Source organism: Lissotriton vulgaris, chromosome 3_1 (genome assembly GCF_964263255.1).
Source record: "Lissotriton vulgaris chromosome 3_1, aLisVul1.2, whole genome shotgun sequence".
Classification (NCBI taxonomy): Eukaryota; Metazoa; Chordata; class Amphibia; order Caudata; family Salamandridae; genus Lissotriton; species Lissotriton vulgaris.
In genome coordinates this window covers 2,019,904,976-2,019,932,805 of record NC_141689.1, presented here as the reverse complement: position 1 = coordinate 2,019,932,805, position 27,830 = coordinate 2,019,904,976, and the positions used below count along the sequence as shown (strand labels likewise).

Here is a 27,830-nt window from a genome sequence, read left to right as displayed (position 1 = left end):
CTCAAATGTATTGGGTTCCCGGAACGAGTGGAGGATATCAAACCAGAATTTTTCCTAGAGCGATGGATCAAGCCATGCCTGTGCCCAGAGGCGTTATCTAATGTTTTTGTAGTTGAACAGACCCACAGAGCATTCGTACTGATGCCTCCCCCAGACACCCTACTAGGGCTCTCACAGAACCGATTTTAAACTACAAAGACAGGGATGTTATCTTGCAACATACACGCAGAGCAGAAGATCCTAAGTATGATGATCGTCTGATTCGTATCTTTCCAGATTAAACACAATGTGTGGCAAAACTCACGCAAATCCTTTGAACCCGGTGAAGCAGAAGCTCAGAACAATGGGAGTTCAATATATGTTAATGTTCCCTGCAAAGCAGCTTGTTATATACAAAGGGAGATCAGTGTTTTGCAGATCCAGACAATGTGTGAAAGTGGCTCGAGTTGGGAGACAGAACACAAAAAAAACGATTGGCTCTTATAACAAAATAGGGTGCTACAGTCAGAGAAAATGGACTAATAGACCACTATGTGGGGTACAAGAGCAGCTGCCAGAGTCCTTCAGACAATCAAGGATTACAGTGCAAGACAACAGTACTTTGAAAGCTGAGACGGTAGACCCTGAAATTAAGAGTATACCATCAGACAGACCAAAAAAGACCTTGCCAAAGGGGCGAGTGTGGCACTGGGTGATACGTCACGGCTATTGGAAACAGCCAGATGGACAGTTAAGTTGCCTATCTGGAATCAACTGTGGTCTACATTTTCGCGGATATATTATTTTATTGTATGTTTGATATGAAAGACTTGGATAGGGTTGTCATTCAGCTCTTATTGGATTGCTGCCTAGTGACAGTCAAACTATTATTTCCTCTTTTCTTCAGGAAAAACTTTGTATTCTCAGAAGTAATAAATTGTGAATTGGCGGATGTAAAGACTTCCCAATCTGAACCACCATCTCAGACTAGTATATTTGGGCTTACAGGGGTGTCTCCCTGTTATGCATTTAGTTGGTGGGCAACCCTTTGGGGGCTGAGAACTCCCACGTGTTATATCCTACAACCTGGATTTTGTTTTAAATGATTAGCGGGAGTGGCCGGCCCTGACTTTTTTTCTTACGATATCTTAAGACCAAATGAACAATGTAAATCACAACATTAGATTTGCATTGTGGAATGTAAGGGACCGTAATGCTCTACGATACAGGGTACTCTCAGGTCTTCAGAGGGAGGCCATAAGAATGGCATTCATGCAAGAAACGTATCTGGTTGCTGTGGAGGCAGAAAATATCTGGCGAAAATGGAGAGGGTTGATGTACTCCTCCACTTATTCTTCATTTGCTAGAGGTTTATGAATACGGCTGGCTCTGGGAGTCCCCTTTCTACATCGCTCTTTTGAGGCTGATGTGATGGGCATATATATATTGGTGTACAGCCTTTTGAGCAGGCAGGAAATCTTTTAATGATGGCACCTTCTGAGAAATTATGGAATCGGTTCCACCATACGTGACTACGGGCTGAGTAGAGAACATCTGGCTGCATCCAGAACTTAATTACTGCCAGAACGCCACTTCTGGACAAATCGGTCTGATTGGATGGAGTCACATTTAAAGAATATCAACAGAAACTTTATATAAATATGGTGACAAATCAGGAAGGCTACTTGTGTGGTTTCTACGTAGAAACCCCTGATATTGTCAATTACAGGACCAGAGAGAACGCAGATTACTACACCAGCTGGTATTACTTATGCTATGTAACAATATTTAGAACATTTGCATAAAGAGCTACAGAGGCTGCATGACCCAACCCCCATGGGTTATCTGGTGAGGATTCTATTCCTGAGACTTATGGATGCCCAATATGAGAGTCTGGGGCAGACATTAAGAAGGATGAGGTTCTCACACTACCGACGATTATGCCCCATTGTAAGAGCCAAGGGAAGATGGTTTACCCCTAGAATTAAACCAGACGTATGCATATCTGCGCCACGACCAGCTCATAGAAGTATACATGAAGGTAATGACAATTGGGCGGTTTCCGGAAACTATGAGGGAGGTGTTACCTATACCTGACAAAGATTCTACTCTGATGGACTCGTATAGTTCCTCTCCATGAATAACACTGATGTCAAACTTCTAGCTAAAGTCCTGACCAACAGACTCCGTCTTGTGATAGGTACATTGATGTACGATGACAAGTGTGGTTTCCCCAGGAAGGAGCAAACTGCAAATTATTCAATGACTTACCGATGTACTACATTCCACATACTGCAGTGACACAGATGATGCCCTAGTGGCACTAGACATCGAAAAGGCTTTCAATACCACTGGATGATACCATATGTTTGAGGAGCTGCAGAAGAACGGGCATGGCCCGATATTTCAGCAATGGGTTAAACTCCTTTATACGGAACCCTCAGCCCAGGAAGACTAAGCAATAAGGAATCCCAATTCAGGGGCAGCTCCTGCGCTATGGCAGAGGAGCGTCATCCCACAGCTTTTAAGCAGTGGTAGTGGAAACATAAAATGATAATGACACTGTCTGCGTTATTGTCATTTTATGCTTCCTGCTCACTGTTTGCTACAGGGCTGCTCTGCTGTCGAAGCAAAGCAGGAGTGGTTTGCCAAATCCTTAGTGTACAATGACTGTTTGGTCGGTCCTCTTGGTCCGCCCAAACCAGTTATGCGCACTTTTCCTGTTCTCCAAGCAGACAAGCCCAGGGCCCCATTTTCTGGTTGAGCGTCAAACCAGGACGCTCAAATGTAATCACAACGCTGCATTGCAACATTGTGATTGGTCAGGAAAGCCTGGGTGCTGATCAATCACAACGCTGTCAGGGGAGCCTGGCTGTGCTTCCTGAGAAGGAGAGCAGGAGCAGAGACTCTGGATCTGGCGCGCAGCAATGCACTGTTTCCCAAACCCCCCCCTCCCTGCACGCCTGCACCCGCCCGCCACCCGTAAATCATGCTAGCAGCCACTGAATCCCATAAATGGTCAGGGGTGCCCATTATCGCCCCTATTATTTGCACACATGTTAGAACCTTTAGGGATAAGACTATGTGAATGATTGCATGAGTGGAGGATCAGGACAGGGAAGGTGACAAGTCTTCAATGTACGCAGACAATACACAGATGTTGCCATCTTGCTAGCCGAACTGTAAAAGTTTGATGTGTATTAACTGGGCAACATCTTTGCCCTGGCTTTTCCACTGTGTAGGCTGGCTGGGACTGCACTACCAAATATTACTATGAGATGGGAAATGGAACATTTTAAATACGTGGGCATACAGATGGAAAACACACACACCCTTCAGGGCCGGCCCAAGGCATGTGCAAACTGTGCACCTGCACAGGGCCGCCAAACCCGAGGGGCCGCCACGACGACCGACCGGTCACCGAGCCGAGGATCGGATTCAGATCTAGTATCACTGTGGCGGCCCCCTGGCAGGATTTGGCGGCCTCCGACCGACCCAATGGCTTGGCGGCGACGGCGCGCGTGAGGCTCTGTCTCGAGGTTCGTGCCTCTTCTGCCCTTCACCAGGGCCGGCGCTAGGCATGGGCAGCGTGGGCAGCGGCCCAGGGCCTCGCAGCCAGGGGGCCTCGCGCTTTCAAATGCTTCAGAGTTTGGAGGCCCAGGGGGCCCAGGAGGCCCAAGGGATTAAATCAATATCTGCCTGCCTTGGCCTAATCGCTGCATCTACATGAGGATAGCAGCGATTAGACAGGTAATTAAAGAGCCATCACCTGTGAAGTGCGCCCTGCCCCTGGTTGAATAAGAAGCGATAACATGCAGGGCGCTAAAGGAAAGATAGAATGACGGCGCCTCACACTGAAAACAGCTCAGCTCACCCAGGACTAGGGAAAGGGAGCACAGAGTAAATGAAAGGGGTGCGAAATACGGAATCAAGTGAGAGAGGGCGGGGGGAGCAGATAGGTGTGATAGCAGCCAGACGAGGTGCAGGAAGAGGAGCACAATCAGAACGTAAAATTGGCTGGACTAGGGCTTTCAGTGTGCTAGGTCCCTCGAGTCTTTACCTGGTGGTAAATTAAAATCGACATTGAAACAGGCCCCTACCGGACCCTATATTCATGTCCTTTACTTTACCTACAAAAACAATGATCCAGTATCAGCACAATAATTGTATAACACAGTGGCCGGGTTGGACATTAGGGCAATCAGGCAGTGTGTAATGGTCCAATCTGCCAGGTTAGTATTTGACCTGTTTTTTGGGCTCTTTGTTTGCCTGCTTTATGGTCAGATGAACATGTTTTTAATGTTGATTCTCATGATATTAAAACAAACATTGCCTGCAGCAAAATCAAATTATGCAATCTCTCATACCTTACAAAAAACGTAAACAGCATGTCTTTACAAGTTAAAAACTGCCCTAATTTTGACACTTTTCTAGCTAACTAATTTACTAATGGGGGCCACTTTTATTTTGGTGCTGGGCCTATTTCCTGACCCTATGAGCAGGCGCGGTTCGTCCATTGGGGCGTGGGGGCGTAGCCCCCCTGCCCAACGCCGCCCGCAGCTCCCTCATGACAATCATGTCAATGAATCAACATGACGTCAGACCGCCGGGCGGGCGTCATGTTGATTCATTGACATGATAATGCACAGACGGCAACACAAGTACGCATGTGTGGGGACGGAGGGTGAATTTTTACCCGTGCCCACGCATGCGCACCTGTGTTTTGGCAGCGTTGCGCATGCCCATCAGGAGCCCTAGATGCGTGCTGCGGGCGAGAGGGTACCTGTGCCCCTGGTGCCAGGATTGGCCAGGGGCGCTGTGAGCCTGTGACGTGTGCGGGACCGGCAGCAAGGTAAGAGTGTGTTTTTCGGTGTTTAGCTTGCACAAATGACTTGCGATAGTTCAGTGTGTTAAAGCATCTGCTGCAGAAATGTGTAAATACATGAATGATGGATGGATGCAGGGTGGGTGCATTAATGATTGTTCGGTGGATGGGTGCATGGATGGATGAATGGATGCATGCATGATGGGTGGATGGATGCATGAATGATGGATGCAGGATGGATGGGTGGGTGGATGGGTGGATGCATGAATGAATGATGTATGGATGCAGGATGGATGGGTGGATGCATGCATGATGGGTGGATGCATGATGGATGGATGGATGGATGGGTGGGTGAATGAATGATGTATGGATGCAGGATGGGTGGGTGGATGGATGGGTGGATGCATGAATGATGTATGGATGGATGCATGCATGATGGGTGGATGCATGATGGATGGATGGATGGATGGGTGCATGAATGAATGATGTTTGGATGCAGGATGGTTGGGTGGATGGATGGATGCATGAATGATGTATGGATGGATGGATGCATGCATGATGGGTGGATGCATGATGGATGGATGGGTGGATGCATGAATGATGGATGGATGGGTGGGTGAATGGATGGATGCATGAATGATGTATGGATGGATGCTTGCATGATGGGTGGATGCATGATGGATGGATGGATGGATGGGTGGATGGATGGGTGGGTGCATGAATGAATGAATGATGTATGGATGCAGGATGGGTGGGTGGATGGATGGGTGGATGCATGAATGATGTATGGATGGATGGATGCATGCATGATGGATTAATGCATGATGGATGGATGGGTGGGTGGATGGATGGGTGGGTGCATGAATGATGTGTGGATGCAGGATGGTTGGGTGGATGGATGGGTGGATGCATGAATGATGTATGGATGCATACATGCATGATGGGCGGATGCATGATGGATGGATGGGTGGATGCATGAATGAATGATGTATGCAGGGTGGGTGGGTGGATGGATGGGTGGATGCATGAATGATGTATGGATGGATGCAAGGTGGTTCGGGCTCGCTCACTGCGCTCGATCGCTGCAGTGCAATATGCAAATTAGTTTACGCCTCACCACTTTCAAATGTCACCAGCCGCCCCTGCCTATGAGGTCACTTCCTGTCAGGTTAAATCTTATGCAAATTATAGGGGCCTCGCATGTTCCTATTCTGCCCGGGGCCCCACAAATCCTAGGACCGGCCCTGCCCTTCACAGCTCTGGGGGCCCCTCACTTCATCATGAAGTAAAGGGCGTGTCCGGCCTCTTAATAAATGAAATAGTGGTGCGCAGTGCGCACGGCACAAACAGCCCCTGCGGGCCCCGGCCGGGCCTCAGAGGTATGCCTCGCTCTTTATTTAATTTAATGGTGCGCAAGTGCTGCGCATGCGCAGGCCCAGGCCGGGCCTCAGACTCTGACTGAGCCTTTTCATTAATTAAATAGTGCGCAGGCCCGGCCGGTCCTCTGAGGCTCACTGCTTTGCTTTCCCAGTCCTGCGACCGGACTCTCGTCCGCGGCTCAAAGTAAGTACCAGCCGCCTGTATATTAAAACAATTACAGCACCTGCTGTAGAGGTGCTCTGTCAAGTCAGCGAGTAAAATACTGATGGCTGACTCTAAACTATTGTTCAAGAGCTAAACTCATCTGTGCCACTGACTGGAATGCCTGCGGGGCTGGGAAGGTAGCGGCGCGCAGATAGTGGCCACTTCAGAGTAATGGTTTCATTTGGGCTCAGAGTAACATAGTTTTTGAAATAAGTACACTGCAGCGCTCGTCCGTGGCTGCCAGCTCAGCTGTGACCCAACTATGTCACTGTGTGTGCTTTAGCCTTCCACAGATCACGACCAGGGACATGCGTCAAGTCAGCTGACTGTTGACTCGTAATTTTGCAGATGAGAAGGCGCTCTATCTTCTCTGCTGCAGTGCGTAATTAAAATTACGAGTTCCGTGTTGTTGGGGCCTCTTTATATTGTAGTTCTATATTTTATCCTGGTAAATTCTCAACTTGAAGAACTAAAGAGCAAAAACAAAACAACTGGATGAGCTATACACACATGCTTGCATGGAATTGGGAAAGTTGTGTTTGAAATAGAAGAGGTGGAACATACATGTTTATGTGCAATCCAAACTTCCTTGCAAATAGTACAGGTGTGTGGTATGAGCAGTAGGCGCGCAGAAGTATCACAATATTGTAGTGTGCACTGATAATCCTTGTGCACAAAATCATCTAAAGCATGGGAGCAGCTCCGTGTTGCTCTATCACCTGAGTGCTTCTTTTCTGCTCCGTGTTGCACTCATTCATTTGAATGCTCCTCTCGATTCCACAGTATTCCTCTCTCTTGTCGGCTGCTTTGAATTTTCCCACCCCATCCCATCCCTCCCCCAACTGCACCTCCTTTGCCCTTACACCTGAGTCCAACGTCCCCCCCCCCCAACTTTGGTAGAGCAAACAGGTTTCAAAGACAAGACCTATTGGATTTCATTGAGCTCCCAGAGGGGATCCAGGGGGCCCAGTGAGCCAAATCAATTTATTTTTCTGCCGTCCCACCCGGCAACACTATTGAGGGCTAAGATGAGAATGTTGTTCGGGCCTCGCAACCTGTTAGTGCCGGGTCCCACGTGGGACAGAGGGGCCCCGGAGTCCACACTGTGATGGTCTGCAACTGCGCTGGCATCATTAATAGCCAGGGAGGAGCATGGGGGCCCAGTTGGCAAAGCATGGCTATGGCAATCGGTTGTTAATTGACTTTTCTGTCGATCCTGCCGGCAACACATCAGTGTGTCCAATCAGGCACTGGCAGCGCATCTCTGATGTTTTCCTACCTCAGATTGTGCCCCTGTCTACCTTATCTGCACAGAAGTTTAATAAAATACTGCCTCTGAAATACTTGTTTAATGCCATTATTACACATTTTTTTAATAGTATGATCAGATTACAAAAGCTCTTCAATTTCTGGTCCTTTGTAGAAGTTTTTAAACCCTTGTTACTCAAATGGGTGAAATGTCTAATATTTATATGTTTCCCTCGTCTTCGCTGCTAAATTTTGCTCACACAAAAGTGTCACTCATAGTCATTAAAATGTCACTCATAATTACACTGAAATTATGAAAATGTCACACACTGCAATCTGAAACCTTGGCAACTATGCTTTCCATTAAAGGGTGAGTCTGAATCAGGGTAGGTGCCACACTCCTACACCGTCGCCAGAGACTGAGAAGGCCCTGTCCGACGTCCCCATCCATAATTTAAATGAATTTCTCAGTATTCCCTCCCAATCCCCCGCCTGGCTACCCTTGCCATGCCCCTGCCTTATGCTTCTGCTGCCTGCCCAGCCTCGCGCCTTCCTCGGAAGCAGCAGGCCAGGCTAGGCCGAGCCCTAAGGTCAGGTGAGTCTGTGTCCAACTTTAGTAGCCAGGAGTGGTGCGTGGGTGGTGGCGAAGACGGCAGACCTCCTAAAACCGGCCAGGAGTAAGTGTGAAAGTTGGGTAGCAGCATTTAACAGGTGGGCAGAAACACAGGGCCAGGTTTTTCAGGTCCAACTTTACTTGTGGAAATGCACGTTTCCACAAAATTGCACAGGTCGATAGCCTGCAATGTGGACAATGCATATGTTTAGCGCAGGAGAAATGTACCCAACAATCCACAGGCGCTGTAGATTAACTGGCATAACAAAGGTGAAATATGTGAACTGCATAAAAACAAAAACGTACGCAGGTGGAAACTTACTAGTGTAGATTTCCAGGTGTTTATTGTCAAGTGGTAGGTGCAGGACCCTTTTGCGCCCCCAAAAATCTTCATTTGAGCTTTTCCCAAAACTACATATTAAGTTTTTCTGAACGTATATTTTAAGTTCTAGTCGATCTAGCCTTGCAATCAATATCAGATTTAACAAACAAGTTGCTATAAAATAAATCAAAACCATGCATTTGTAGTAAAACACCATTTGCTAGAAATAAGTTTTATTAAAGAACAATAGGGAGAACGTAGATGTACATGGTAGGAAATTACAGGAGTATAAATTAACCATTACCCTAGGCCCCACCACAAAACCGCCGGGGAAACGAGTATTATTTATGACCGTTTTGATTGTGAAAGCGTGACATCAGAGTCAATGTGTTCTTGTTTGACAAGTCTTAGATTAAATGGAAAGTCTGCTCAGTTTTATATGTTCTGTCTGTTCTATGCCTGCTCTCATCACGTGCTTTACTCGATCCTGAAAAGTTATGATTGAAATATAACAAGGTTAAAAAACAGAAATTTCAGAGGCTTTTTTTAGGATTGTTTGTTTTCAGATGCACGGCTGCCCACTTTTCTGCTGTTCTGACTGCCTGGTGAAGAAAGCATTATTTTCAACTTGGCCCTTTGACGATAATCTTGCATGCTTTACCCATTCGTTATTACACGTGTTTAAGATATTTAAGTTGTCTGAAACCCTTATTTGACATATTGGTTTCAACAAGACCAAACTATACTGAAGGCATCAGACTTTAGTCCGGAGAGGACATCAGGGGTGACATTGCATATTACCATTTACTCCAATGAATAGCTCATGAAAACAATTTTTGCTACATTTATTTGCTGAAGGTGGATGATGCCTAGAGTGTGGTGGGCATGGCTGAATGTGATGCTCTATGGGGTCCAGTGGCAGTAAAAGTTAGTTTGGGGTGTGGATAAATGCCATACTGCACAAGGGCTGGCCAGATGCCATGGCCTCAAGCTCTGAGGGCACTTGGGAGTGAGTGTAGAAAGTGACCAAAGGCCAGACACTGCATTTAGTAGGCTCTCTGGACAGAGGGACATCATTAGGAGGGGAGTCTATACCCATATTGATATGGAGTGAGGGAATAGGGTGCAGGGTGTGCCTGAAGATTGTATCCTTCGACAATGGCCTTGTGGAGTGGACTCTTGGTGCAAAGAACTTGGGCAAAGGCTGGCCCAAAACTAGTGTCTACATTGAAAAATGACCAAAGTAGTTAAACCATTACTGAAAAAAACTTTTTGGGAAGTTGTAATTGTTTACTCATATCAAAAATGTATTATAAAATAATCATTGTCCTCAAAGATCTTAAGTTAGATAGATGTTACTGCTATGAAATGATATGTGTAGAACCTGCAAACCCATACAATTTGCTAGTTCTAGTAGGGCTTACGCATTCTGAGGAGTGCGGTGTTCATTATGTCACCACTGCATCCAGTGTTGATGTTGGGTAGTGAGAGGCCTCTCCTCCTGCATCACATCATGGAGGGAGGGACGGGTGTAGAGTCCAAGGAAGTAATACTAAGGCCTGAGAATAAGCAGAGAACAGTGGATGGCTGGCCTGTCTCAAAACTGGGACATTTTCTGAAAAGATAAGTGTCTCTGAAAGCTCGTGAGGGTCGGGACAGAGTCAGTCGTTTCTCAGGCAAACATGCTTAATTTGTGCTGGTGGATGCATGTTGTAGACTCAAGCTTTCAATATTTGGGCATCCAGAATTATTTTTCATTTCCAAAGATTGACCCAGTGCAATAGAGAGAAAGGCAGAAAACAATGGAGAAAGAAGAAGGAAGAGAAGGATACGACAGCAGCAGTGATAAAAGCAGGAATCGGGATAAAAATAGTCTCAGCTGTGAGCTAAGAGTCAGTGTGTAGTGGAAGAATCAGGCATGGGGAGGAATAAAAATTAGGCTGCTCTGAAAATCTCCCTTCGAAAAGCTTATCCTTTGCTCACAGCTTGTATCTAGAGAGATGGGTGGGTAGATGAGTGAATTAATGGATGATATGGACAGATGGTCTTGATTTGGTATGTGTTTCGATGCAATAGTTTGGATGGATGGGTGGGGATGGATGAACGGTTGGGTTATTGTGTTAGGTAGGCTGACTGGCTGGGTGGGGGGGTGGGTGAATAGATGGATGAGTTTTGCTAGTTTGATGGATAAAGAATTTGGATGGATGAATAGATGGGGTTGGATAAGTGGGCGGGTTGTGGATGGGTCATTTGGGTGGTTTAGTTGGATGGATGGGTTATGACTTGTGGATGGCTAAGGGATGAATAAAAATACAAAAGACAAATGTGTAGCATTTGACTCGAAAATGGTCACACAAAAGTGTCAGATATTGGCACCGCAATGACGTTATTAAAAATGTTCCCGCCCTCGCCTGCATAATTATGAGCATCCTCATAATGCGGCCCTATTGCTCTTGTTGGCTGTTGCTCACCCATATTCATTATTGATTGTTGCCTGGGCAATTTTGTCTGCAAGTGTGTGGTTTTTGCAGCAGTTCCTTGGAATTTCCAAAGAAATAGTTTGGGCTGTTCCCAATTAAGCTAATCGAGTGATTACAAGTGAGTTGAACATATTGCTTTGCCTTTCTTTTGCATTTCTTCCGGGGGGCCCCCACCTACGCTCCCTGCACAGGGCCACCATGAGCCTAGAGCCGGCCCTGCACCCTTCAATTCTACAGGGATTGTGGAAGTCGATCACTTTCTGGAATATCTTCCCGCTAACAATATTGGTTATGTTGCATTTGAAAAGATGGTGTTCTCGCCCCGTTGCGTATACCATTTACAAAACACAACATGTGAAATTCTGTGCTTCACTTTTAAAGAAATAGACTCCCTCCTGAATACTCTAGTTACTGCTGGCAAAAGAAGTAGGGTGAGATTATCTAACATGAAGTTAGAGAGTGTAGTGGGCGGCCTGAGACTCCTTGATTTGGAGTTATGTTTCTGCACAGCTCCAGCATGTGGCACAGTGGTGAAAAGAGGGAGAGAACTGGGAGATGAGGTTACTGAAATGATGCTGAGAGAGGAAGCTGCTCCCCGTTTTATTGTTGCAGGGAAGGAGGTTCTGCACTACTACCCCCAAGTGGTTCGTCACACAGCCACTGTGTGAGATGCTGCGCTACATAGAGTGATTACACATTCTCTGTTCTCTAGGTCCTTGGGGTGGTTACAGCTGTTCAGGAAAATAGCCTGCAACATGTCTATGGTTAGCTGGCGGGGAGGCGTAACTCCAGTTTGTGGAGGACAGTTCCTGCAGTACGCTCGCCTGCCAAGGATGACAAGGGCAGTCTGGGTGGATTTCTCTGTAACTCCCCAACTTCTGAGGTCCTGTCTGTTTTGTTAGAGACGGGTCAATCTGTTCCTGCAGTGTCCCGACTTTACAAAGCGCTCAGGACTAATAAACATAAGACAGAATTGCTGGTTTGGCAACTAAGGGAAGGGGAACTGGAAATGCAGTTGGCACTTTGTTTCCGACACATTTATTTGACATCTTTGAATTTGCCTAGAATATACCCAGATATGTTATCTGTGAGCCCTAGGTGTGTGGTGAGGCAAGAGCTGTTTTTGGTTTTTACACAACACGGAGTTGTGGCCAGTGGCATATGTGCTTGCAAATCTTGATTAATAAACTGTGATACTGCGGGTCTGACTACTGAACTGTTATTAAGCACTGTTTACTTAATGTTATCCCTACACCCCATTGATCATGGATTAAATACAAATTTAAACTGTTGCGACTCGTATTAGCAAAACGTTAGCTTGCCATTCAATGGCTTAAATAAAGCAACCCGATGATGGCTTCATGAGAAAAAGACCTACTGGAATGGGCAATTAAAGAGGAACTCTGGATGGGAATGTTCAGGACAGATGATAAATTATTTGATGATTTGGATACTTGGTCCACAGAACTCCATACATTGATGATGAGAGCGGGGACAGGTCAAGGAGATGGCGATGGTGCATCAAAGCGATTTGCATCTTTAAACAGAGTTAATACCTACATACATGTCGTAATTATTAATGTTTTCAATTCTTCTCGTAAAAAAGGCCGAAAATTAAAGGTGCTTGTGAAAAACAAAAACAAAAAACGTTTTTTTTAAAGTCAGTGGTAAAAAAAGACCTTTGGTTTTTACTAGAATCATGCATATAAAATTGTCATTAATAGGGGTTTTCAGCCAGACTTCATCCATTGGTCTGCTGTTGTGTCACTCACATTTGTCAAGGGGCAATGCATCAGCCCACTTTAGCTATTGGCTGACTTCACTACGAGCTGAAGCAAGCTGCCCTATAACAAGGAGCACAGACAAATTAGTTCTCTTCAGTACCAGGGAGTAGTGCGGTAATATGTGCTTGAGACCAAAAAACATTTGTCCCTTCAGCCAATGTTGTATGTTACATTGATGAGGGCCCAGCAGCTTCCCGAACAACAAAATATTGAAAAAATCATGACAAAACAAAACAAAAAATTGCAGAAGGCTGGCGGCCAACGCCAGACCTTTTGGCTTTGCCAGTGCTTGCTTACAGCTTCAGAATTTCGGAGTGATAATAAAAAATGCACACTGAATGTGCATAGCAAGGCCGACAAAGCACACTCAGCCATCCAACAATGCGGTTAGTGTATTTTAGTGCTGTGAAGCAGAGCTGTGTTTGAAGGAGAAGGGCCTCCTCAAGAGACCCGCAGCCCTCTATAGAGCACTGCGTGTCAGTACTCTTGCAAACCAACAGCAATGCCAAACGTCACATTATATTAATAAAGCACTATATAAAACCTCAGTAACAGATAATTACAAAAAAACTAGACGTGAATGCCTTAATAGCACCCTTATGTTTCTGAAGTAAAAAGTTTAAAACAAGCCTTGGCAAAGCCAATACGTTAGGTTTTAGTGTGTTAGCACATGCAAATAGAGACCTGCATAAGTGTTTTTTGCAACCAGTAGCACATTAAAACCTGACCTCATTGCTTTGAAAATGCTGGGCATTTTGAGAGTGAGTAAAACAAGACCCGAGTACCACAGGCTGTAACTGTGGACTTCTGATCATATCCCAAGGAATTCATAATTTTCTGGAAATAAAAAAGGAACATTTAATGTATTTTGAATGTACGTGTCAGATGCAGATATTGATTGGTTTTATGTGTATTAGTTGTAACCACCTTGAGAGAGAACCCTGACAAATTCATTTTATAGGAATCACTGTGCCTTCTTAGAAGGGTCTTTCCCATAGTCCAGAAGCTGCTGAGATTGCTGCAGAAAGCATTCAGCCCCAGGTGGTTCAGTAAACTTAACGTTCAAACTTGAGGCAGTGAATAAAATCATCAAGCAATTTATGTCTTATAGCAGTTCAGAAAATATGTCGGTTGGAACGAACAAAGACTTGACAGTCACCGTTTTTCCAGTGCAACTACAGAGGAAGCCAGGCAACATAATAGATGCAGTTGGAAGATGTGACCAAATCTTCCATGGGCAATGTGATGGCGTTGAGAGACAGACATGGAGAGTCCAGCCAATGCTACTGTACAAAAATACATTAAAATGGCAAAACTTTAAAAGGACTGTTGACTTTCAATGACAAAAATCGTTATGCTGCAATAATGTTAAATAATATCTTCAGACTTGCACAATACCTGATGAAGAACAACCTGTCCAATTGTCTCCCCCCCCCCCCGAAGCACATACAAATCAGAATCCAACATTTTTTAAATTGTAATATCCAACCACTAATATCACTTCTGAAATACTTACAATTCACTGGGGCTAAGCAAACGCCATTGTTGAATCCAGTCTAGTAAATCGTCAAATAGTCAACAATGCAATCCTAACCAGCAGCACTTCGTCGTAGAAGAAAATAGATTAAAAACAAAGAAGCAAAACGAGGTCTTTGTTTGACTCTTTAATATAAAATTCAGGGTGGAGCAGGAGTCATTCACAAGACAGGCTGTTATACAAAGTGATGCTATGCCCTGAGAAGAGTGCAATTAAGAATTCTGCGATTCAAATTCATCCACGGGCTGCTATTTACAATCACTGATTCTTTTGAATGGGCGTGTACCCATATATGTGTGAGCTAAGCACACTCTATAGTGTACATGGAGTACATCGGTTTAATATGCATCTATAATGGAGGTGTCACAGAGGCACCAAGAAAGATTAGAAATATACCCTCATTATCAAGTAATGCAATCCATTTTTGTTTGTTATTTATTGCTTACAAATGCTCTTCAGACTATGGGGAGATCTTTGGTCAAAAATAAAATCAATCACCAGTAAAAATTATCACAAAAAAATGACAGAAAGTATTGCACAACATTGTCCTTCAATAATACACAGATACGGAGGAGGAATGTTTGGGGTCCTCTGTGAGGAAAATAACTGTACAACATTCATATGTTTTATCAATGTCCAACAAAAACCTCGGATTTCATAGACGTTTAAAATAGTTTCTACACTCTTGACAACTCATATTAACATCTGAAATTCAACCAACGTTATGAACAAAAAAGTGTGTTCAAATAACATTTAAAAATAAACTACTAAGAATGCAGCATAGTTTCTTCATCTCTACACGCAGGTACGACAGCGAGTCTTTTCAAGTTTGAATACTTCACATAAAACGAAGGAAAATGTACCAAAAAATTACAAATCAGTAGTCTTCAATCAGCCCTCTATGGAAAAGAGGAAATAAGGTTCCATGTCTAGTTGTACACATAGACATATAGGTAGTGGGTCATGTTGTGCGTTCTAAAACCTGGCCAGTCTTAAACTGGTCTAAGTGACCTCGCAGCTCCGGGCACAGTTCTATCAGCAGCAGTTCCATCAGCACCTGGGGATAGTACAAAGAGAACAGAGAAAAGAATGAAGCTGAGACAACAGAGAGCCACAGAAAGTTCACAAGGTCTGTTTAATGACCCATGTCTAAGGCCCCTATGAACAGGGGGCAGCAGGACTAAACCCATCCCATTTCTCAATCTGCAGCTTATCTTCTAGAATATAGGGCTCTAAGAAAATCTGGAGACTGAGGGCCAGATTTACTAAGGGCCTGTGTTGCCCTTGTGTGACGCACAATGTCAGAAAGCGATGCAAGTCCTATAGTGGGATTTACTAAGCCACCTTGCCTGTGTGGTGAGTAAATCCAAAGCAACACAAGGCACCGCATATCGCTGCCTTTACTTACGTTACCTTGCGGCAAGGAGGCGCTGCATGGGTGGAGTATGGGCGTTCCACGCATCCATCCATGGATTTGGTGCAATTCCGGATTTACGAAGAGTTGTAAACCTGGGAATGCATCAAAATGGTACGCCGCTCAGACCCAAACATAACCAGAAGTATCTGTATTTCTCCTCGTTACGTCCTTTTTCTAGGTGAGATGCTTTCCACATCACACATAGAAAAAGGGAAAGGCTTTTAAGGATTGTTTTTTGCGCAGGAAGTACTCCTTCCTACGCAAAGACAATCCTGCCTGTAATGCAGGCACCCTTGAACCATGATGCAAAGGTGCCTGCAGTGGCACTAGGCAGCACACAGTGGGCCAGCACAAGGAGGTTGCAGAAATGTGCCGTAATTTAAATATGGCACATTTCTGACGTCTTCTTTTCACACAACGCACGTTGTCTTGTTGTGGTGCGTTGCGTGAAATGTTAGTAAATTTGGCCCCAAGTCTATAATGTCAGGACTGACTCTTAACCATTATCTTCGTTGTTCAAATAGTATCTATTCAAGATTTACATTTTGAAAACTTACTTTTTTCACAAAACAAGTTCTAAACGCTGATATATTACACTGTCTTCAATTTAAAACAATTCCAATACAGAAAACAAATACTGACAAAGCTATAGGTCTTGCTTTTTTTTTTTTTTAAGTCTTGCTTCAGTGATGGGAGATTTTGTATAAGTGGTTGAAGAAACTAGTGCTATTGCACTTGGTTTTTCTACGGAAGCGTATTGTAACTTACTCTGGGGTTCAAATGCCAAACTGGTGTAGTAATCTGGGTAGGGGCAATACTGTTTCTAGAGTGGATTCTGCAGCGATGCTTAGCATTACAAAATGCCTATTTTAAACGGCCCTGTGGTGTAGAAAAGTAAAAGCCCTGTCCCACTGAACAGGTGGCTTCAAAATAAAAAATAACATTAATGCAGGTAAGATTTGAGTACTGTCCTCTAATCAAGTAAACGAATACGTATAGAAAAATAAACCTGGAACAGGAAATATGATTTATAAGGGAGGAAGCAATAGTGAACCAAGCAGCCCTTAAAAGCAGTTTGGGGCCATCAGCGCCCATGCGCAGAAGCAGAAAGGGCCGTGTGCCTGTCTTTGCCATTGTTGTGCTGTTTAGAGCGCATTAATGAACTACGAGAATCTACGAGTAAGTGCATTAAGTGAAGTCCAGATAACCCAGCTCAGAAACAGAGAGGCAGCCACTGCTCTGTGTTCGAGCTGTGCGTACATTAACCCAGAAAAAAATGCAAGTTAGTGATTGAGTTTTAGACAAACACTTTCGGCAAAACAAGCGCATGGTTCCTTCCTGTGCCTGCACACAGGTTCTGAAGATGCTCACGATATGGCCCCGGAAGTGAGAAGAGGAGTGAGCGGGGAGCTGGCTGAGGCAGTGCAGCATTCTGGCGTATGTGTGACAAGTGGGATGGGAGGTCACCGGAGACTTGCCACGGAAGGATTTGTGGAGCTGGGAGAAAACCCCGGTACAACCTCCGTGTCAGAAGGTACACCGACCAGCATAGTGAGCGTATGTGTGACAGTCTTTCCATATCAATGGTTATATAAGAATAATAATCAAGGTATTGCATTTTCTGCTGTCTTTGCAACTCCTACTAACGAAAATGTAAAAGAAAAATGCACTGGAAAGGAAATGTGCACTGAGAAGCCAGTGGTTTCATTGCCTTTCTCTGATTGAAACAACAATCTACAAATTCATCATATTTCATCAATCAACTGACATTTTTTGCTGACGATGACCCACCACACATGGCCAGATTCCTTTACAGTTTGGCACCTATTCTTTTAATATAAAAGTAATCCTTTAAAAATCTTGCTTCTGATGGACACTTCTAACCGCAGATTCCTCATCTTTTGACTACCCCTGGGTGTCAGACACCATCTGAATTTCTTTCAAGCTACTGCACCTGTTCACAGGTAGATGAAGCTATCTGACGGCAGTTTTTCACTGGCTGTAGAAGTGAAGTGCTAGCCTCTATGCTGACGGCAGTTTCTTTTCGCCTCGCTAGATGCAGACTTGGAGTTCCACTCGCAATTCTGTCAGTTTTTACTGACCCTGAATTTTCTGGAAATACAATAGTGCGATAGGATAATGTCTCTCCCCATGACCACAGGCTTTAAGCTATTCTGCGACTACAGTAAGCAGACGTCTGTCACTTTATTTATTTTGATTTATTTAGAAAGGTTTTATATAGTGCTGGCTACACCACTGGGTATTAGAGCGCTTTACATAAGTATGAAGATAATACAGTCGAAAAGTATCCGAAGAAATACACATCGTAAAGTAAAAAATACAGTAATAAAGTGCAGTGTTAAGATAAGATCATTATAGGGAACATAGTAAACATAAGATTTTCCGTTGGTAGATAAGCGACGGAGGGAATTGCTTGAAGGAAAAGATATAGGGCCATATGTATCAACACATTTCCCCATAGACACAGAATGGGCAAAACCCTTTGATACATCTGGCCCATAGTTCGTATACACAATTATTTACAGCATCAAGAGGATTAACAACTTGGTTAGTGTATATAGGGATCAGGTTTGATGTGCTCGGAGGGGTGGAGTGGTGAAGGAGTGGAGGGAGGGGTCAGGGAGGGGGAGGAAGGGTAGGGGAGAGGGAGAAGAAAAGTCAGAGGGTGAGGAGTGGATAGGTGGGAGGGAGAGGGAGAAGCAGACGAGAAGAGAAGATTTAAGGGCCCCAATATTTGTTAAGCAGGTAGAGTTTGAGGTCTTTTTTGAAGCTGAAGTAAGAGGGGTTGAGCGTAAATCAATAGGGATGGTGTTCCATATGTTGGGAGCATTACCTGAGAAGGAACGAGATTGAGAGGCTTTCTTTTTTTGCAGAGGGGGGACGAGGAGGAGTGTGTTGGTGCTTCTCAACTGACGGGAGCAGCCTGCTATTTTGAGTTTTTTTGAGAGGTAGACTTAAGGTGAAGGGCTTTGTGTGTAATGCAGGTAGTTTTGTAGGCAGATCTTCCTTCAAGAGGAAGCCATTTAAGGACTTAAAGGGCAGGAGAGATGTGGTTGAAACGTCTAGTGTCCGTTAGAAGTATGGCCTGCAGGTTGAGTATGGTTTTGAGGGAGGCAAGGTGGACTTTGGGGGTTCCGGAAAGGATGCAATGCCGTAGTCAATTTTCGAGAGGACTAGGGATTGGACTACTGATTTGAAATCTTCAGCTGGGATAAATGGTTTGATTTTTTTGAGCTGGCGGAGTGTGCAGAATGTTCACTTGCCAGAAGACGTTTGCCTGTGGTGTCTAGGGCTCTGATCATGGCTCGACATCATGTTACAAGTGCACCCTGATGCACCCAAAGGCAATCATGGAGTAGCAGGTTAAACTCTACACTGAAGAACACAAAAAGTGGAGTCGAACAAACTTTTAACAGCAGACCTGCTCCAAGTCACAGAACTGCGCCTGTGCCAAGTTCTGCCTGCACTCCAAGTCTTCGGGCAAGTCAGACTAAGTTGTACCATAAGCTCAAGAGGGCCAAATGGAACTCTTCTGCATCTTGCCACTCCCACGCAGGGGAGAAGTCATGCAGTCGAGGTTCCAAAGACCTGACTTTGCAGACGCCATCTGGCTCCGAGCCCATTCTGAGGCTGGTGCTGGCAAGGCACTAGTTTCGAGGGCAGATGTTGACCCACAGAAGATATAGGCCTTCAAAAAAGTGATGCCATCTCCCTCTGGAGCGCTTTTGGGCCCCATATAGCCACACAGACCTCAAGCTAACTTTTCTTGACTTTTCCTTCCCCAGTACCCAACTCCTAAAGATAATAGGATGTAAGCTCCTACCCAGTATCTCATATGGTGCAATGATTTTTAGAGAACAGCTGTCAAACTGGCTGAATAAGGCCCAATCCACATGCTATGGACTTATTTTCTCTCTACCAGACTGTACCTTACATGCCCAAATGCAGCCAGAGTTGTGCCTGTTCTCACAGCAGCTGATACTGAAGGCCAGGTTTTATAGCCTATTGCCTCACATGCAAACAAGCCGAAGATGACACATTAAAACATACAATTTGGGAAGAACTAACCACACCACAGACAAACTGGAACAGTTATTTGACCACCACACTTGAGGTATTGGAGGCAAGCGCATCTGGTCATGTGATCTTCTTGCAACCATAGCAGCACAGCAGCTAACCAAACAAGAAAAATAAATATCGAGGGGACAATATGCGCATGCCCCGAAGATAAAGGAACACGGAAGTTAGACAGTAATGCTGTATGATCAAGGCATCCTTTCGTCCTACCTCTCAGCAAGGATATAAAAAAACAGCTGATCAGACTGAGATTCGGTCTAATCTCCTATAAGCATATTTGTATGGCCGACAGGATCCCGATGAGGACAACAGGCAATGCAGATTTTGTGCAAAAGGAGAGGAATCTTTGCCTCACATCCTCTGCAGTTGTGAAAAGATGCTCCCTTTGAGAGTATTCTGGCTGCGCCCAATATGGCGAGTAATTCCCATCAGGACTTGCCAAGACGCCGTGCAAGCATGCCTGAAAGAGGACTCAACGCAGCTAGTTCGCCAATTTTCTTAGTGTTTAACTAGTATTTTCATCTATTGTTGTGAACAAGTTTTTATCACTTTTGGGGACTTCAACTTTTCTCATTTTACTCCGGGTTAATTGGTTATTTTTTATTGTGGTTGGAGGTAAATTTTTGTGGAGAAGTGTGTTCTTAGCACGGGGGTGGTCTCACCTTATTGCTGCGTTGAGTAATCTGAACGGAAGGAGTCATTTTTTTACTCCTCGTGGTCGACTAGAGGCGCCAATTTGGGGAGGTTTTCACTGACGACACCTGAGGAGTCCGATGAACTCTCCTTATTTAAGGACGACTGGGGCACGGATGCGCTTGACTGCGGTATGATTAATTAAAAACAAGATTGTCCTTTTGATGCTTTTTATGCTTTAATGTCCATAATTTTTCCTTAGAGTGTTTTAAGTGGTATTTCTATCTCCTGTGAGCAAGTTTTTTTATCGGTTTTGGGGCTTCAACTTTTCTCATTTTACCCTGGATTTTTGGCTGGCATCAGAGTGAATTGCTCCTGCTTCCTTCCTCCAAAAAGTGCACTCCAGGTGGAAATGCAGAAGTTTTGGGGATCTTCATGATCATGAGTGGGCTTCTTGCATCAGCAACGATCACTGCGCCTTCCGCCAACGTGATGTTCCGCCTGCCCGTGTCTCACATCAACACGGAGCTCCAGGAACGACCCTGCCATCACGAAGCTCCAACTGAGGTTCCTTGTGTGGGCACGAACCCAAAGAAGGTAAACTCCTCCCTGGGTGGAATATGGCCTTTGTATCTGACTTGCGCCCCATTGCAGTCCGCCTGAACTTGAGACTTTAAACTGGTCCAACGGGACCAGATAAATGCGAGTGGCACTTTGTGCTTTTTGGTGCTATTTTCACCCGTACATTTAAACATTTATAACTTTTGTTCTACTGATTGGATATTTTCATTTTGGTGTCATCTTGTTAAATAGATTTTACTCAATTTTGTTTAATTGGCTTGGAAATGTTCTTCTGCTGTGTTTTATCTTTATTACTGTTTGAGTGCTGCATAAATACTTTACACATTGCCTGTAAATTAAGCCTGGCTGCTTTTGTGCCAAGCTATCAGAGAGTTAATCAAAGGATTATTTAGTTTGTTTGGTAGTTCACCCCGACAAAGATTTCTTACAATAGATATATAAGGATTATGTTCCTTACCCTGTAAGCATCTATTCTTGGCATGAGTTGCAGTAGATTCACATGCTTTGCATACTCTTGCCATCTAGTGTTGGGTCCAGATGTGTGCAAGTTTGTTTTCTGTGACGAAAGTCTTTCGAGTCACCAGATAAGGTGACTCCTCCTCTTGGTGATAGTGTGCATGGGCATCAACTCCATTGTTGGACTGTTTTCACACAGAAGGGTGAGAATGGAGTATAAGTAAGCATCAGTAAAGAGATGTCCATGCATATGAAAGTATGGATAAGAACTGCAAAGACCACAGGTGTCCGGGGAGGAGGGTGGCTGCATGTGAATCTACAGCACTACATGCCAAAAACAGATGCTTACAGGGTAAGTAACCTAATCCATTCAAGGCATGTTTGGCTGTAGGTTCACACGTGTTGCATAGACTGTATAGCAGTGTCCTCTAAATGCGGTGGCTAACCAATGGATCTTGCAATTGTTTGAAAAAGTGTACATAGCGCCACCTGTTCTACATTAGCATTTTGGCGTGCTAGAACATCCACACACTAGTACTTAGTGGAAGTGTGTTGCGTAAACCATGTAGCTGCTTCACAAATCTCAGCTATGAGGATGTTGTCTAAAAAAGCCACAGATGCACCTATTCTGCTAGTTGAGTGTGATCTAGGGGGTATAGCCAAAGTTTGTTTAGCTCTGGTATAGCATGTGAGAATACATTTAATGATCCATCTAGAAATTCTTGAAATATAATGGGCTTTCCTTTATGACGGGGTGCAAAAGGAACAAAGAGTTGTTTAGTTTCGGAAAGTCTTCTGCTCTATCAATATAATACATTAATGCGCTTTTGACATCTAGTGTATGCAGAGCTCTTTCTGCCACATAATCTGGTTGAGGGAAGAAAACAGATAGTTCAACCAATTGGTTAATGTGGAAAGAGGACACTACCTTTGGAAGGAATTTTGGGTAGGTACGAAGAACCATCATATTCCTATGTAGTTGGAAAAAAGGTTCTTCTAAAGTTAGTGCCTGGAGTTCATTGACACACCTTAGTGAAGTGATGGTAATTAAAAAGGCAGCCTTCGAAGATAGAAATTGGAAGGGGCAATTGTGTAATGGTTCAAAGAGTGGACCCTTAAGTCTTGTGAGAACAATATTAAGATTTCATGCAGGTGGGACTCTGGTAGTATTACTCTTTTAAGGTGTTCCAAGAAAGCCTTAATAACTGGCACTTTGAACAATGATAAGTGTTGTCAGTTTTGTGGATTGGGAGCCACTGCCGCAAGATTTAACATTTGGAAGAGTAAGCAAAGCCAAACCGCTGTAAATGCAAAAGGTAACAAATAATGTTTTGTACAGATGCATTGAGTGGATCAATTGTTTAGTTTGACAGTAAAAAACAAAATCTTTTCCATTTGGTTGCATTACAAGCTCTAGTGGTAGGCTTATGTGCTTCCTTATGGATGGTCATACATTCTGGTGGTAAATTTAGGTACCTGAATTCTATGACTTCAGGAGCCAAATGGTAAGGTTTAGCTCCTTTGGTTTGGATGTCTGATTTCTCCATTGTTCTGAGTGAAAAGATCCCGGCTGAGGTGAAGCTTCTCGTGTGGAACTACTGAGAGTTTGAGCAGTGTGGTTTATGAACCCATGTGAGAACCAACAGAATGAGGGCGAGAGACGTTTGCCTGATCTGCCGAACCAGAAACAGAAGAAGAGTGTGAGGCAGCAAATAACCTGACCAATTCAATCACAGCGTTTACCTTTAGATAGGGGGTGTAGGAGCCTGGAGGTGAGGTTGGGCATTTTGTGTTCTCTGCAGTTGAATAGAGGTCTATTTGTGGAAACCCCCACTTGTGGAAGTATGGGAGTAGGACTTGGGGGTGGAGTTCCCACTCGTGGAGTTGTTGCCGCATCCTGCCGAGTATGTCGGCAAAATTGTCTACACCCAGAAGATGTACCGCTAACAGATGGATGTTGTGATGAACTGCCCAACGTAAAAATAGTCTGAGAGAGGCATGACAAATGTAGAGAGTGTGTCCCCTCCCCCCTTGTTTTTGTACATAGTACATGGCTGTCATATTGTCCATCCGGACTAGGACAACCATGCCTATGAGGTGAGGTAGAAATGCTCTCGGCGCTAGGTGAACAGATTGAAACTCTGGGTAGATGATATGGAGTTTATGGTGTTTGGCATCCCAGAGACCCTGAACTATTAGATCTTGTAGGTGAGCACCCCCTATGAGAGATGAGTTCGCTGTTAATACGACCTGTGGAACAGGGTGGATGAACGGCCGCCGTTTTAACACATTTTGTGTGTTCTACCACTGCAGAGTGATGAGTGCGGCTGTCTATCAAAACTAGATCATCCAGTCGACTATGCGAGTGAGTCCAATGTTGTGATAAACATTCTTGTAGAGGACACATGTGCAGTCTTGCATGAGGTACTGTGGCGATGCATGATGCCATCATTCCCAAGAGATGCATGAAAGTTTTGACTGTAAAGTATTGATTGGCTTGAAAATGTGGTAGCAGTGTTTGATTTTTTTTTAAATTCTGACTGCATTTTATTTATTTATTTAGAGTTTTATGTAGCGCTGGCTAGACCCATAGGTATCAGAGAGCTTTACATGAGGATCAGTGAATTACAGGTTACAAGTTACATTTGTTACAAAGCATAATCAAACATAGAATTAAAAAGCAGTGTTAAGGTAAATTCGCCAAACAATATTTCTCTGTGTCATCATTTAGTAACATGTGTTTGATGTACTGCTAATATTTTTCTTATAAAAAGGTTAACGGAAAATCGGTGTAAAAGCATGGGCAAAAAATTTGCCAACATGAAAATAAATTAGAAGCCAAAGTTTTCATGAAAGCCGCAAAAGTGCACTCTCAAGTATACTTCCTTGCACAGGTGCAGATTTACTGCTTTCAGAAATTCACAAGATTGCAAAATGGGCCTGGAAACCGGATGCCTAGCACACGTTTGCGATATTTTGATAGGCTAAACCTAATTGAGTGTTAAGCATAGACCCTAGAAATGGTTGCAGCTGTTGAATATGGGTCTTTTGAACATTGATTATGAAGCCCAGTTGAGGTAGTAAGTTTATGGTAATCTGAGTGTGTTGACGACAGAGCTTTGATAAGGCAGTCGTCTAGATACGGGAAAACATTAATATTCTGTCTGCATAAATGGGCTGCTGCCATTGCTAAGCATTTGGTGAACACTCTTGGTGCAGTGGTGACTCCAAATGGAAGGACTTTGAATTGGTAATGTTTTCTTGCTATCACAAACCGGAAGTATTGGTGATGTCCTGGGTGGATGATAATGTGAACGTATACGTCCTCGAAGTATTATGCTGACATGAAGTCGCATTGCTGTAGAAGTGGAAGCGCCTGTTGAAGTGTGACCATATGGAAGTGCTCAAATGCTATGAAGTAATTCAGAGGCCGTATATCTAAAAATGGGTGGAGGGAGCCGTACTTTTGGGAATATAGAAGTACAGGGAGTAAACCCCTGACCCTTGATATTGTAGACAAACTGGCTCTATAGCTCCTTTGAGTAAGAGAGCTTGCGCTTCCTGTTTGAGCAGTAGTCAATGTTTGCAGGAGAGTCTGTAGGTGCGAGGTGGAATATTGGGAGAAGTGCTGATGTGCTCCAGGCAATAACTATTTTAGATAATGTCCAACACACACTGGTCTGATGTTATGGACTGCCAAGCGGAAGAAACTGCTGCAATCGACCCCAGACAGGTGTAGAATGATCGGGGGAAGGATAACTCACTGCTTGTTACCAGATGGGGCATTATGAGTTGGTGTACCTTTTCCCCTGACCTTTGAAGTTGTTACCCCTATAGTTGCCTCTGAAATACCCTCTAGATGGAGAGGTGTTGGTTTGCGACCTGTAAGAGGATGCAGAGGCATCTGTAGATGTTGCTATGGAACCTGTTTTATAAGAGGAGCGACAAAAGGAGCCCTGAGGAGTGGGTGTTTGAAGTGCCCCCATAGATATGGCAACATCAGTATCTTTTCCATCTTCTCCAAGGCCTCAGCAACTTTGTGGGCCAAAGAGACGTCAAACTGGATATTGAGTTAAGTTTGCTGGACTTCTGATTTAAATCTAGAGACACACAGCCAGGCATGCCTCTGTAGGTGGAAACGTGTATTGATGCCTCTGGCTGTGGTATCTGCAGTGTCCAGTGCACATCTAATGGAGGAGTTGGACAAAATATCATCTGCATGGCGCATCATGGCGTTATGCATTGGAAGGGATTGAAACACCCTTTGTGTGGTGTATAATGCCTCAAATAAAAAATTCTCTGCTATGGATTCTTTATGCAGTGTAACCCCATGGTAAGCTGCTGCCCAACAATAAGTTCTTAAAATGATGTAGTATCATCAGGAGGTGGTGGTTAGGCAGGGTATAGCTCTGGATCTGTATCCACTGGGGGAGGAGGGGGCATAATCCTGCCAGAGGTCTGGTAGTGTGTCATAAGTGTTATCATCCCCCCATCTGTATCTGGGCCTGTATTTGGAGATCCCTGAGCTGTAATATTTAAGGGATTTTGTGGTGAGTGAGGTACAGGTGTTGGTATGAGAGAAGGAGAAGGAGGAACAGGGTGAAGAGAACTGGTAGCCTTGTTCTTTTTCTTCTTCTACAAAGGTATTGGCAAATCAATGGCCAGTGCGCAAACAGAATGAGAGGCTTTTAAAGCTGTAGTGTATGCCGTTTATGTTATAATGGTCGGTTGTGTCCGCGGGATGACATTAAGAAAATCTTTGGTACAAAATGTAGTAGCCAGTTGTGTTTTGCATACCACTCTTAAGGGGTAGTTCCTAATGGACAAAGTGAGACACACTGTTGTGTTGAAACAGCTAGAATGTTTAGATAACAACTGCTTCATTGCCTGCCAGCCCAAGGGTGATAAATCTGAGAAACTCCTGCTAACCCACTCTGGGGTCTAACCATGTTTGCCAAGGCATCACAGACCATGGACTGGACACTATTTCCCCAGGAGTGGATTACTCAGGTTGGTGAGCAGTATAACTCAGTCATCCTATAAAGAAAAACACAGAAATAGACAAGATACTGATATCCCTGTAGGCAGGTTCCCAGTATATGGAGATGTAAAACCTGCATCCCGCCTGACCTTGAATTGTGGTACAGCAGAACGGACTACCCATGGGGTGATACTGATGTTTTGGGACCGTGGGGGTACTACCTGCCAAAGGTAAAATATAATACTATTTAGAAGTTATGATATATATATATAACAAATACCAGAATGCATCTGGGACATCAAGACGGCACACATCTTTGAGAAATTGTTGCTCAGTGCCGAAGATAGTGGGCCTTCTCACCCCTACACAAGATTACATTTACTGTAATGACATTTTAAACACTTCTGTGGACTGTGAACTTGTCTAAGCTTTTTTGTTTTAATGTATAATTTTAGCTTGTTTGTTTTAATCTTCTACTGTATTATTATGTTTGTTTCCATTTGATCAGGTTATGTTCAAATCTATTTTTATGATACTGTTTGCGCACAATAGATAATAAACAAACAAATCGCCTGAATTCTTTTGGCCAATGGTAGCCAGTGCGTCTGAGACAGTTTAAGTGTCATGCGGTCTCTGGTGCATTTTTTAATACTGCTATCACCTACCTATTTAGCTGTTCTGGCAGCTGTCCGACTGCACAGCACAAAGTCTGACACACAAAAAGTTGTAGCATTCTACTCTTGACCTAATGATGACCTGGAGAAGTGGTGGTCTGTGTTCAGTAGTCAAGAGGCAGTTTAGTCCTATGAAGAACAAGTTACTTGCCTTCGGTAATGCTCTTTCTGGTGGATAGTCTATCTAACTACAGATTCCTCACCTTTAGAATGTACCCACACAACAGACTGGATCTCTAAGAATTTTCAGCTTAGCCCCTGCACACCGGTAGGTGTCATTGTGACACTAACGTCAATTTATCTGTTGATACAGTCTGCCTTTTTGAGGCAGAGCGCAAAAAACTAATTATTTGTGCCAGTGTGCAGATCTACAATTTAGGACCTCTTTAGATTGAAAAAGAGCAATTTCACAGAACGGCAAAATGGTAGGGTGGTACAAAGTAAGCAGTTAGATAGAGTATCTACCAGAAAGAGCATTACTGAAGGCAACTTGTTCTTCTGAGGGATACTTGTTCCTGCAGATTCCTCACCTTTAGAATAGATGCCAAAGCAGTACTTTCCAAGTCGCCCGTGCAATGGTTCAGAATAAAAAGTCCTATGGGACCGCACGGCCAAAA

General features: G+C 44.1%; 1 protein-coding gene across 3 annotated transcripts in view; it reads right to left on the bottom strand.

The window, feature by feature from the left end:
• Window positions 1-14,486: 14,486 nt before the first annotated feature.
• SNX25 (sorting nexin 25) overlaps window positions 14,487-27,830 on the bottom strand; it is a 1,510,914-nt gene continuing 1,497,570 nt past the window's right edge. For all 3 annotated transcript variants that reach the window (XM_086962502.1, XM_086962503.1, XM_086962504.1), the window contains one exon: window positions 14,487-15,429. In XM_086962502.1, coding sequence (XP_086818628.1) covers window positions 15,334-15,429 — 96 coding nt within the window. In that variant the 3' untranslated portion in view covers window positions 14,487-15,333. The remainder of the gene's footprint in view (window positions 15,430-27,830) is intronic.